The sequence below is a fragment of the Emys orbicularis genome, chromosome 4, assembly GCF_028017835.1.
Source record: "Emys orbicularis isolate rEmyOrb1 chromosome 4, rEmyOrb1.hap1, whole genome shotgun sequence".
Lineage (NCBI taxonomy): Eukaryota > Metazoa > Chordata > Testudines > Emydidae > Emys > Emys orbicularis.
In genome coordinates, this window is record NC_088686.1 from 14,984,056 (window position 1) to 14,998,173 (window position 14,118).

General features: G+C 49.3%; 1 protein-coding gene across 1 annotated transcript in view; it reads left to right on the forward strand.

The window, feature by feature from the left end:
* The first annotated feature begins 1,416 nt into the window (after positions 1–1,416).
* The window catches only part of PRKCH (protein kinase C eta), a 167,097-nt gene continuing 154,395 nt past the window's right edge, over positions 1,417–14,118 (forward strand). The window contains exon 1 of the mRNA XM_065402572.1: positions 1,417–1,779. Within this exon, the coding sequence (XP_065258644.1) occupies positions 1,417–1,779 (363 nt within the window). The remainder of the gene's footprint in view (positions 1,780–14,118) is intronic.

Below are 14,118 nucleotides of genomic sequence, written 5' to 3' on the forward strand. Positions count from 1 at the left end.
CTGGAGCCTGGGCTCTGTGACCCTCCCTCCTCATGGGGTCTCAGAGTCTGGGCTCCAACATGAGCCTGAACATCTACACTGCAATTGTACCACCCCCTAGCCGGAGTCTGAGTCAGCTGACATGGGCCAGCGGAGGGGGATTAGTTGCCGCATAGAGGTACCCCCGGGGTTCTCAAACTGGGGGTCGTGACCCCTCAGGGGGTCACAAGCTGTCAGCCTCCACCCCTAACCCCGCTTCACCGCCAGCATTTATAATAGTGTTAAATATTTTTTAAAGTGTTTTTTAATTTATAGGGTGGGGTCGCACTCAGAGGCTTGCTGTGTGAAAGGGGTCACCAGTACAAAAGTCTGAGAACCCCTGATGTGCCCCGAGAGGGCAGAGCCGGCGTGTAGACGGACCCCGGGAGGGCAGAGCTGACTAGCCTTTCCAGGTTGATCACGCTCTGGTCTGTGGATCGGGAAATGCTCCTATTCCACGTGTGGGTGGGAGCAAGTCCATGCTCCCTGTACAACAGCGCTGCCTGGCCTGGCCTGCCCGTGCAAGGTGCCTGCCTGCCCCACGCTAAGCGCCCAGCACTTGGCTGAGCTCCCACCTCCGCCCTCTTCCCGGGAGAGCAGAGCCCGGCCACCCCCGAGTTACACAGCAGGCAGCGGTGATAATAACCCCCTGTCCCGCAGGCAAACAATCACCCCGGGACCCGCCGCCCTCCTGCCCCGGGCTGGCTGGGCGAAGGGAAGCGGCTTTTCCAGCGGCTCCGGTGGGGAGCGGCCCAGCCTAGCCTCCCCCACCCCACGCAGCCTCCCCGCCCCGCTCCGGCCAAGCCCCGGCCGGGCCGGTTCTAGGCTCCTCCCCGCGCTGTCACCCATGCCTCAGGTGCTTCCTGCCCGCTCGCCCGCCTGGCTCGCACGGGCAGGGCCGGCGATGCGCTCTCCCGGGGCCAGGCGCGCGCGGCGGCGGCGGCGCCCGAGCTTCCGCGCCGGCTGAGGGGAGGCTGCGGCGGGCGGGTGCGGAACTGGCGGTGGGGGCGGCGGCTTCCTGCTGCGGAGCGCCGAGGGCCGGGAGCGCCAGCTGCGGGGACTCGGCAGCCCGGCCGGGCCCGCCTCGGCTGGGGCGGAGACCCAGCTGCTGCGGCTGGCGGGTGCCTGGCTGGTGACTGTTCCCCGCGGGAGGCGAACCCGAGCGGGCTTGCTGCAGACGGAGCCCCCCCAGTGATTGGCGTCCCGGCGGGCAGGGGAGGGGTGCGCCTGGCGTTGGGGGCGGAGGGGGCTTGGGACCGGTCTCCGGCAGGATGGCTCACAGAGGCGGGGGCTGCCTGCCCCACTGAGTAGGAACTGCCGCTGCTGGAGCTGCTGAGCTCAGCATCTCCGCCGGCTGTCAATTACTGCCTCCCCCTTTCGCTGCCCAGCCGGCTTGTCATGGCCGGGGGGGCCATGAAGTTCAACGGGTACATGAAGGTGCGGATCGGCGAGGCGGTGGGGCTGCAGCCCACCCGCTGGTCGCTGAGACACTCGCTCTTCAAGAAGGGCTACCAGCTGCTGGACCCCTACGTGGCAGTGAGCGTGGACCAGGTGCGGGTGGGGCAGACCAGCACGAAGCAGAAGACCAACAAGCCCACCTACAACGAGGAGTTCTCCGCCCCCGTCACCGATGGCCGTCAGCTGGAGCTGGCCGTCTTCCACGACACCCCAATCGGCTACGATGACTTTGTGGCCAACTGCACCCTGCGCTTCCATGACCTCTTACACACCACGGGCAATGCTGACAGCTTCGAAGGCTGGGTGAGTAGCTGTCCTTCCGCGGGGACGTGGGCTGCCCACGCAGTGTGTGCTCACATCTACTGGCATGTATATGCCCACACCTGTATATATGCACACACATTTCTGCGCTCACACACCTACTTGAATTCTCACCGGTACGTGCATTCTGCATGCAAGTGCGACAAGATGCATCTGTGACGGCCACCATGTCGGCCAACCCACTGGAGATTGAACTGGGGACCTCCAGGGCTAAAAACATGAGCTCAAGAGCCCATGCTCCCCAGCAAGGGGCTGTAAAAACTCGTATTCTCTGTGAATATGTGAGTAATGCACACTCACTAGTGGGTTATGCATGCACACCTACAAACTCTCATACATATGTGTATGCTTGTAGTTAATTGCAAACATGCACACGAGGAAGGACACATTTCCTTACAAATCTATGTACGCACATACCCATACACCTGAATTTAAAGCAGTTATAGGGTTGAACTTGGCAATGCATGATCATGCATAAATCACATACATAACAGCATAAGCCAAACATCAGTATTTGCGGGTTCCCCTGCTTTCCAAGTAGGTGCAACTTGCATTCTTCCTCCTCGTTCTTTTTGCTGATACAGACTAACACGGCTACCACTCTGAAACCTGTCAGAGCTATAGTTCATGTTTCAACCCTAACGATGGAATGGATGATGTACAGAATAATAGAAATGTAGGGCTTCAGAGGACCTGAACAGGTTATCTAGTCATGCATCCCTCTGTGCTGAGGCTGGATTAAGTATACCTAGATCATCCCTGACAGGTGTTTGTGTAGCTTGTTCTTGTTCTTCAGTGAAGGGGATTCAGTGACAGGGATTCAAAAACCTCCCTCAAACCTGATCCAGTGCTTAACTATGCTTAGAGTTACCAAGTTTTTCCTATTGTCCAACTTAAATTTCCCTTACTGCAGGTGAAGCGGATCGCTTCTTGCCCTACCCTTGGTGGATTTGGAGAACAATTAATTACTGTCTTTATAAGAGCCGTTAATATATTTGAAGACTCTTATCTGGTCCCCCTATTCCCCCCACAGTCTTCTCTTCTCTAAACTGAACATGCTCAATTCTTTCAACTTTTCCTCAGAGGTCAGGATTTCTAAACCTTTTATCACTTTTGCTGCTCTTCTATGGAATCTTTCCAATTTTTTCACATCTTTCTTAAAATGTGGTGCATAATAATTACCTCCGTGTCAGTTAAAGGATTTCCTGCTTTCATTTCCAGAACTAGAATATGGGGAAGGGAAGTGTATCCATCTAGCAATAATTTACAGTTTAACACGAAATGCTGAATGAAAATACACACCATTCCAGGTAGACAGATTGCAGAGGAGTTTGGATATTCCCAGGAGGAATTACAGTTAATAACTTGTTGAGACCAGACAGTTTAGTGAGCGTAGTCAAAAAACCACCACAGTCAAATCAGACTGATGATACATGGGGAAGAGAGAAGTGTCACTAGAGAGAACAGATAGATGTCGGGATCTTATCACAAGAGAAGCTGCCAGTACTTTCCTTTCTCAGTTCAGCATAGTGGCTGAGAAATAACAGTATGTATTGAAGTACCAGAGAGACCATTATGTGTCTATAGAAAAATACAACATTGGTGCTACACATCCTGCTTATTTATTGTCAGCACCAACAGTGCTTAGTGCTCTCCAGCCAAGCGTGAGGTTCCTGCCCTGTAGAATGAGCAGCTGAAATACATAATGGACTGATGAAAAGATAAGACCAGGAAGGAACCTCATGTGGTGTGACAGCATTGTGGTTCCCACCCATCTTGTCAATCTTTTTGTTAAAACTGGTTATTAGTTTTGTTGTCTATTTCAATAACACTTGTTTTAGGTGAAAGGGCTCGAGTCCTCCTTCTACAATGTATGGGCTACACACCCATAGATATCTGTGCAAAATATGTGTATGTGGTGCTGTAGCTACACCATTGTAATGTAGACACTGGCCACAGTGATGGAAGGGATTTTTCCATCGCTGTAGTTAATCCACCCCCTTGAGAGGTGGTAGCTAGGTTGACAGAAGAATTCTTCCATCGACCTAATGATGTCTACACCAGGGCATAGGGCATTTTAACTACATCTCTCATGCATGTGAATTTGCCACGTTCCTGAGTGACATAGGGCTTGTGTTCACTACCGGGGTAAGTCGACCTAAATTGTGCTACTCCAGCTACGTGAATAATGTAGCTGGAGTCAACATAGCTTAGGTTGACTTACCCCGGTATCGTCACTGTGCTGTGTCGATGGGAGACCCTCTCCGGTCGACTTACCTTACTCTTATCTCAGAGAGGTGGAGTACCAGGATCAACCAGAGAGTGCTCTGCTGTTGATTTAGCGCTGGGGTTGGCAAACTTTTTGGCCTGAGGGTCACATCTAGGTATAGAAATTGTATGGCTGGCCATGAATGCTCACGAAATTGGGGGTTGAGGTGCAGGAGGTGGTGAGGGCTCTGGCTGGGGGTGCGGGCTCTGGGGTGGAACCAGAAATGAGGAGTTCAGAGTGTGGGAGGGGGCTCCAGACTGGGGCAGGGGGTTGGGGTGCAGGAGGGGTGAGGGCTCCGGCTGGGGGTGTGGACTCTGGGATGGGACTAGGGATGAGGGGTTTGGGGTGCCGGAGAGTGCTCTGGGCTGGGACCCGAGGGGTTGGGAGGGCAGGAGGGGGATCGGGACTAGGGTGCGGGGAGTTGAGGGCTCCAGCTAGGGGTGCAGGCTCTGGGGTGGGGCTAGGGATGAGGGGTTTGGAGTGTAGGAGGGTGCTCCAGGCTGGGAATGAGGGGTTCGGAGGGCTGGGGCAGGGGGTTGGGGCATGGGGACCAGGCTCAGGGGTGCAGGCTTTGGGTGGCGCTTACCTCAGGTAGCTCCCGGAAGCAGCGGCATGTTCCCTCTCTGGCTCCTGTGCGGAGGGGCGGCCAGGCGGCTCTGCACGCTGCCCTGTCCACAGGTGCCGCCTCTGCAGCTCTTATTGGCCGTGGTTCCTGGCCAATGGGAGCTGCGGGGGGAGGCGCTTGGGGCAGGGGCAGCATGTGGAGCCCGTTGGCTGCCCCTATGCGTAGGAGTTGGAGGGGGGACATGCCGCTACTCCTGGGAGCCGCGCGGAAAGCCCCCGACCCCGCTCCCGGTGAGAGCTTGAAGGCCGGATTAATAGGTCCGACCGGCCGGATGTGGCCTGTAGGCTGTAGTTTGCCCACGCCTGATTTAGAGGGTCTTCACTAGACCTGCTAAATCAACCCCTGCTGCAATCGATTGCAGCAGCGTCGATCTCCCCATAGTGAAGACAAGCCCGTAGCTAGGTTGATGCTACTAATACTTAGTCTGACCTTTCTACATTGCTGAGGGCTCTGAAAAATTTCGTGCCCTGTGCAACATAGTTAGGTCAGCCTAACCTCCACTGCAGATGTAGCTAGGCTGATGGAAGAATTCTTATATAACATATCTTCAGATATGTTTTAAAGAGGACGGTGATTAGTTGTTCTCCATATTCATTGGAGGTAGGACAAGAAATAATGGGCTATCTGCAGCAAGGGAGATTTAGCTTATATATTAGGAAAATCTTTCTTGCTATAAGGATAGGTGTGTACTGGAGTAGGTTACCAAAGGAAGTTGTGGAATCCCCATCATTGGAGGTTTTTCAGAGCAGGTTAGACAAACAGCTGTCAGGGATGGTCCAAGTTTACTTTGTCCTGCGTCAAAATGGGGGGAATGGACTAGATGACCTCTTGGGATCCCTTCCACACTACCTTTCTATGATTCTGTGTATGAAAAGTTCTTTATACCAGTATAGCTTATTTCCCTTCCTGTGTGGACATAACGTATACTGGTATAAACACTTTTATACCAGTATAACCGCCCTCACTCAAAAAGGGGGTTGTACTGCTTTAACTACACCAGTATAATAAAAGCTGTACAACTTTTGTGGGTAGACAAGGCCTAAGAACTAACACAGTCTTTTTGGTCTGGTGTCCTAAAATATTATTGTAGCCCTTGATGCATCTAACTAATCAATTGCTAGTATTTCCTGAAAGCCATAGGAAAGCATCGTGCACAGTGCAAATCTTGCAGTCTGTAATTAGACAATTTAGGATGCTTAAGCATCCAGATATGGAAAGAAAGGCATCTTTAGCAAGTAGTATGTTACTACTACTAGTCCTTGTCAGTTAATGTGATTATATGTGATGATTTGCTTAATCCATAGCAATTTAGGCCCCAAAACTCTGACATATATGAGTAACTTTATGCATGTGAGTTGTCCCAGTGCTGGGTATCAGAATGGAATACTGTGTTTGGGGTGTATGTTGAAATTCATATTCGGAGGATCTTCTTAGAATTACCTATGTCTCAACTCTTCAGATGGGTTGATTTGCCAAAGCCTCTCTGCTAAACAAATATTATTACAACCTGAATATTTCTGTAATTGCATATTCATTATTAATCAGGTGTGACATTCATCTTGCAAATTCGTCAGAGCATGTTAATAGGGAAGATTTGTAGTGAGGCTCTGCTCTCTTTCTCTTTTTTTGTTTACCTTTTTTAGGTATGATAAATGTCTCCTGTTAAGTGCCAACATGCCGTGCGTATGAATAAAGTGGGCATTGCTATCTCCACTATCATGTACCTTTGGGTGCTGAGTGGGTGTAAACTGCCAAACCTGAATGGCAGCACTTTACACTTGCTTTACACAGGTGCATACAGCTACACCAGGTGCAAGGCAATGGAGACTCAAGCTCATCGTTATACTCTGGATGCTGTTATGTTGTGATGTGCATTGTGATTACAACCCTGGTGCTCCAAGAATTATTTTAAAGCATTTATTGAGCTTTGCAGACATTTGGTTAAGGATTTTTCTTGTAGCTCAACTACGGTGCCTCGTTTACTTATGCCTCTGCTGACAATCGGATGACACTGAGGCTGTGTCTACACGAGAGATCTTATGCCGGCATAGCTGTACCGATGCAGCTGCGCTGCTGTGAGATCTCTCGTGTAGCCGCTTTATGCCAACAGAGAGAGCGCTCCCATCGACATAATTAAACCACCACCAGCAAGCGGCGGTCGCTATCTTGGCAGGAGAAGCTCTCCCGCCGACATAGCGCTGTGCACACTACTACTTATGCCGGCAAAACTTATGTCGCTCAGGGATGTGTTTTTTCACACCGCAGAGCAACATACGTTTTGCAGACATAGGTGGTAATGTAGACATGGCCTGAGACACAATAAATCAGAGGTTTTCAAACTGTCGGGTGTGTCCCTTGGGGGGGAGCATAAGAAAGTTTGGGGGCTCAGCGGCAATGCCAGGCAGCTCTGGATTCAGCCCGGTGTGGTGGGACTTGGGGAGGGATTACCACCTTCACCCTCTGACTCATCTCTTTTTGTCTGGTTTGGGGGGGGGCGCAACCAAAAATTGTAACTCAAAGGGGGAGCAGAGGTTTGGCTCAAAAAGTTTTGAAAACCGCTGCCATAAATAATGTAAAGTACTGAAGTTTTAACTGAATGGAGAAATGTTTACAAGAGCCAAATATCTTAGTACCAAAATATCACTACCAAATATCTTAGCATTCATTCCTATGGGACTTGTGTAGTAGCTGATGTATGGTAACTTTTAAGCATGGACAAATAGTAATTGTAAGAGCATGTTGGAACACCGTTGAATTGTCATAGTTATTAGGGAGTGATTTAATTATTGTTACAAAGGTTGTCAGTCTATAGATTTAGCTCCTAGAATTTTCAGCACTTTTACTCACCAGCCTTGTTAAACTACCTCCAAACTTTTTGTTAGCTTTGATCTTGAATAGTATGAAAGCAAGGGATTCACCTGCTTAAACATCTCTAAAACCACTAGTGGAAAATACACAACAGATGGACCATTAGATTGATGGGCTTGGAACTGCTGGCATGTCTTAACAATCTTATTTCCATCTGCTCCCATGATGGATATTTGCACAGTAGCTTGTTAGCAGTTCACTTAGTTGCAGTGGGGGTGAAAACTAGCCTCACCCTTCTTGCGTTCCCTTGAAAAAAACCCTTTTAAATTTCTCCTTCAGCCTTTTGTAGGGTTCTAATTTTCTTGTAGCAGACACAAAAGTTTTGCCCTTGTTTTGAACGTGATCAGTAGAATAATAATTATTTATTTATTAAGCATCAACTGCTAAGTGGTGTATAAGACCCAAAGGAGGACACAGTCCTTTCCCCAAGTCTTCTACAATCTAGGTGGGCAGACAGGTGACACAGTGAACAGGGGTGCCCTAGAGGATGGTTGTTTTAAGACCCAAAACTGTGAGCCAGTAGGAAGTTGAGGGTGCTCAGCACCTTTCTGATTCAAGCTACTGAGCATAGGTTGTTTGTTGTTGTGTGTTTGATTTTTGTAGCCTTTGGCAGCCTAATTCCTGACATCGGTTGTCATTGTGGACTTCGCAGAAGTGGATGCTAATATCTAAATTGTATCATAAAATTTATTAATCTTACTTGAGGTATTGCTGATTATGTACTATATAGATTGTATTACTTTTAAACCAACCTTTGTACTTTTGGATAATTTAAGCACTATACCCAGATGTACAGACACTCTTTTCTTAACCTATGTATTATATAATTTTAACATTAGCTTAATACAATTTCTAAATCTGTAAAGAGATTTGAACGAGAGGTTGAATGATGGGCAAAATCTGACTATTGGGTTCAGAAAGAAGTTTTAAAAAGTTGATTGGGTATTTGCCTACCCATCCAAGTCAGTCTGTTACCCATCTTTAATGGCAGGGTGACCTGCTTCTTGCAGAGTTGGATCAAATAGCCACTCCTTCCATGTGGCAACAACTTTCATCTAAGATGAAGACTGACTAAGCTAAACAGAAAGAAAGTGTGGCTTTCCTGCTACTATATACCAGGTTACCAAATTAGATCACAGAGAATGTTGATGAAACTAATTGGAGACCCTGGTTAGAGGGTAAGGGTATAGGTCTGGGATTTATTAATCTGGTACTGGGGTCAGAACACGCTCACACAATAGGACCAGTCATGTCAGTAAAGTCACTTCTGGGATGAATGTTTGCAGGCCTGAGCCCCTGGTCACTGTTTTAGAAGAGGCTGCTTGTTGAGAAAGGGAGCTGAGGTTAGGTTAACAGTAGAAAAAAGCTAACCAAGCACCTTGGGGAGGTTTCTGTACAAAACTGAGTTCTGTAGGACTCTTGTAGTCTAATCTGATGGGGCCTCTGTGCATTTGCATTTATATTAACCCTTTACCACAAAGGCTTTTTTGTAAGGCTGCGTTTTAGCCAGCGTGATCCGGGTTTTTGATTTTGAGTGATTTCTGAGAAACAATTTGGTTTTGACTTATTTTGAGCTACAGGAATAATGGGCCACCAAGGGGCTTGGACTATTGAACGGTTGGAAAACCTACCAGTTTATAGTGTATCTCCTTACTAAGCTGAATGAATGAAATTCAGTTGTCTTCCCCCTTGCACAGTATACATGTTTTATGCTTGAGTGAGTTGTTGTGCTTCGCTAATACAATCAAGAAATCCCCAGAGCTTTTGTGTAACCATGGAAAAGGACAAGCGGAAGAGATATCAAATAAAATCAGTCTCTAAGTATTCCTGTAAATGGTTCCAAACCAAACACCACACTTCTCTGTCCACAAAATCTCAGCCCATTTGGAAATTCCGGGACCTACGAGCAAACAATTATGGCTCATAATCATAAGCCTTTAAATGAGGCTGCCTCTGACTAGTGTGAAATCTTAGTTTTTAATATCAAGGAGACATCTGAAGTGGTGGGTTACCAACAATAATTACCGTGCTCCAGGCTGCAGAGTCTTTAGACTAGTTCAAAGATCAAATAAAAACATCCTGGTTTATTTTTAAGGCAAGGTTTACACTAGAAAAGGTTTGTGATATAGGTATCCCAGCAAACTCTCCTAGTGTAGACGTAGCTTTTATTGACATTCAAGTGCTTTTGCTGGCATAACTGCAGCCACATTAGGGCTTTTGCCAGTATAGAAATTTCACGAAAAAGAAAATGATAGTTGCTGCTCTTTTACATAGTGATAGAACCTATGAAGGCTTCAGTCAGCACTCCTTTGTGCTAGCTGATGTACCTGTGAATAAAATAAAGACATTCCGTGACCCAGAGAGTTTACAGTCTAGGGCAGGAGTCAGCAACCTTTCAGAAGTGGTATGCCGAGTCTTCATTTATTCACTCTAATTTAAGGTTTCACGTGCCAGTAATACACTTTAACGTTTTTAGAAGGTCTCTTTCTATAAGTCTATAATATATAACTAAACTATTGTTGTATATAAAGTAAATAAGGTTTTTAAAATGTTTAAGAGACTTCATTTAAAATTAAATTAAAATGCAGAGCCCCCTGGACCAGTGGCCACGACCCGGACAGTGTGAGTGCCGCTGAAAATCAGCTTGTGTGCCGTCTTCGGCACGCGTGCCATAGGTTGCCTACCCCTGGTCTAGGGCTATGACAGTTTGCAATAGGTGGATAAGCAGACACATGGGAGTGGTGGATGGTGGAACAGTAGAGAGGGTCTGGGTATATCTGGACAAATTAGTTGTCTCAGACCGCGTCCACAGTACCGAGGCTAGCGTCGACTTCCGGAGCGTTGCACTGTGGGTAGCTATCCCACAGTTCCCGCAGTCTCCGCCGCCCATTGGAATTCTGGGTTGATATCCCAATGCCTGAATGATGCAAAACAGTGTCGCGGGGGGTTCTGGGTACATGTCGTCAGGCACCTCCCCCTCCGTCAGAGCAACGGCAGACAATCGATTTGCGCCTTTTTACCTGGGTTACCTGTGCAGACAACATACCACGCCAAGCATGGAGCCCGCTCAGCTCAGCTCAGCTCACCGTCACCATATGTCCTCTGGGTGCCGGCAGACGTGGTACTGCATTGCTACACAGCAGCAGCTAATTGCCTTTTGGTAGAAGATTGTATATTACGACTGGTATCCGTCATCATCGTACTGCAGTGGCTGTCAATCATGGGCACCTGGGCAGACATGCTCAGTCCTATCGAACTGTCTTGATGATGATGGCTATCAGTCGTAGTATACTATTTTCTGCCAAGCGCCCAGTATTTTCTGCCAAGCACCCAGAAGATGCCGAGGGCTATCAGTCATGCTGCACTGTCGTCTGCCAGCTTAAGATGTAAAAAATAGATTTGTTCTGTATTCATTTGCTTCACCCTCCCTCCGTGAAATCAACGGCCTGCTAAACCCAGGGTTTTGAGTTCAATCTTTGGGTGGGGGGGCATTCTGTGTGACAGTTGTTTGTGTTTCTCCCTGATGCACAGCCACCTTTGTTGATTTTAATTCCCTGTACCTGTACTCCATGTCATCACTCGCCCCTCCCTCCCTCCCTCCGCCCGTCAGATACTAGTTTCGCGCCTTTTTTCAGACCAGACGCCATAGCACTGGGATCATGGAGCCCGCTCAGATCATCGCGGCAATTATGAGCACTATGAACACCACGCGCATTGTCCTGGAGTATATGCAGAGCCAGGACATGCCAAAGCAAAACCAGGACCAGCTGAGGAGGCGATTGCAGCGCGGCGACGAGAGTGATGAGGAAATTGACATGGACATAGACCTCTCACAAGGCACAGGCCCCAGCAATGTGCAAATCATGGTGTTACTGGGGCAGGTTTATGCCGTGGAACGCCGATTCTGGGCCCGGGAAACAAGCACAGACTGGTGGGACCGCATCATGCTGCAGGTGTGGGACGATTCCCAGTGGCTGCGAAACTTTCGCATGCGTAAGGGCACTTTCATGGAACTTTGTGACTTGCTTTCCCCTGCCCTGAAGCTCCAGAATACCAGGATGAGAGCAGCCCTCACAGTTGAGAAGCGAGTGGCGATAGCCCTGTGGAAGCTTGCAACGCCAGACAGCTACCGGTCAGTCGGGAATCAATTTGGAGTAGGCAAATCTACTGTGGGGGCTGCTGTGATCCAAGTTGCCAGGGCAATCAAAGACCTGGTGATATCAAGGGTAGTGACTCTGGGAAACGTGCAGGCCATAGTGGATGGCTTTGCTGCAATGGGATTCCCAAACTGTGGTGGGGCGATAGACGGAACCCATATCCCTATCTTGTCACCGGAGCACCAAGCCACCGAGTATATAAACCGCAAGGGGTACTTTTCAATGCTGCTGCAAGCCCTGGTGGATCACAAGGGACGTTTCACCAACATCAACGTGGGATGGCCGGGAAAGGTACATGATGCTCGCGTCTTCAGGCACTCTGCTCTGTTTCGAAAGCTGGAGGAAGGGACTTTCTTCCCCGACCAGAAAATAACCATTGGGGATGTTGAAATGCCTATCGTGATCCTTGGGGACCCAGCCTACCCCTTAATGCCATGGCTCATGAAGCCGTACACAGGCAGCCTGGACTGTAGTCAGGACCTGTTCAACTACAGGCTGAGCAAGTGCCGAATGGTGGTGGAATGTTCATTTGGACGTTTAAAAGTGCGCTGGCGCAGCTTACTGACTCGCTTAGACCTCAGCGAAAAGAATATCCCCATTGTTATTGCTGCTTGCTGTGCGCTCCACAATATCTGTGAGAGTAAGGGGGAGACATTTATGGCGGGGTGGGAGGTTGAGGCAAATCGCCTGGCCACTGATTACGCGCAGCCAGACACCAGGGCGGTTAGAGGAGCACAGCATGGCGCGGTGCGCATCAGAGAAGCTTTGAAAACGAGTTTTGTGACTGGCCAGGCTACGGTGTGAAACTTCTGTTTGTTTCTCCTTGATGAACCCTCCGCACCCCCCCCCCCGGTTCACTCTACTTCCCTGTAAACCAACCACCCCACCCTCCCCTCCCCCCTTCGAGCACCACTTGCAGAGGCAATAAAGTCATTGTTACTTCACATTCATGCATTCTTTATTAATTCATCACACAACTAGGGGGATAATTGCCAAGGTAGCCCGGGATGGGTGGGGGAGGAGGGAAGGAAAAGGACACACTGCAGTTTAAAACTTTAACTCTTATTGAAGGCCAGCCTTCTGATGCTCGGGCAATCATCTGGGTTGGAGTGACTGGGTGGCCGGAGGCCCCCCCACCGGGTTCTTGGGCATCTGGGTGAGGAGGCTATGGAACTTGGGGAGGAGGGCTGTTGGTTACACAGGGGCTGTAGCGGCCGTCTCTGCTCCTGCTGCCTTTCCTGCAGCTCAACCATACGCTGGAGCATATCAGTTTGATGCTCCAGCAGCCGGAGCATCGACTCTTGCCTTCTGTCTGCAAGCTGACGCCACCTATCATCTTCAGCCCGCCACTTGCTCTGTTCATCCCGCGATTCAGCCCGCCACCTCTCCTCTCGTTCATACTGTGCTTTTCTGTAGTCTGACATTGACTGCCTCCACGCATTCTGCTGTGCTCTGTCAGCGTGGGAGGACATCTGGAGCTCCGTGAACATATCATCCCGAGTCCGCCGTTTTCTCCTTCTAATCTTCACTAGCCTCTGTGAAGGAGAAACGTTTGCAGCTGGTGGAGGAGAAGGGAGAGGTGGTTAAAAAAGACACATTTTAGAGAACAATGGGTACACTCTTTCACGTTAAATTTTGCTGTTCACATTACACAGCACATGTGCTTTCGTTACAAGGTCGCATTTTTCCTCTTATATTGAGGGCCTGCCGGTTTGGTGTGAGAGATCACTCACGCAGTGCCAGGCAACAGATTTCGGCTTGCAGGCAGCCATGGTAAGCCACAGTCTTTTGGCTTTTTTAACCTTCTTAACATGTGGGAATGGTTTCAAACAGCAGCGCCCTCATTTCCCATACCAAGCACCTGTTGGGTTGGCCATTTAAAATGGGTTTGCAATGTAAAAGGAGGGGCTGCGGTTTCCGGGTTAACATGCAGCACAAACCCAACTAACCCCCCCCACACACCCAATTATCGGGGATGATCACTTCACCCCTCCCCCCACCGCATGGCTAACAGCGGGGAACATTTCTGTTCAGCAGAGCAGGAAGGGGCACCTCTGAATGTCCCCTTAATAAAATCGCCCCATTTCAACCAGGTGACCGTGAATGATATCACTCTCCTGAGGATAACAAAGAGCGATAAGGAATGGATGTTGTCTGCATGCCAGCAAACACCGGGACCATACGCTGCCATGCTCCGTTATGCAATGATTCCAGACTACTTGCTACTGGCCTGGCGTGGTAAAGTGTCCTACCATGGCGGACGGGATAAGGCAGCCCTCCCCAGAAACCTTTTGCAAAGGCTTTGGGAGTACATGAAGGAGAGCTTTCTGGAGATGTCCCTGGAGGATTTCCGCTCCATCCCCATACACGTTAACAGACTTTTCCAGTAGCTGTACTGGCCG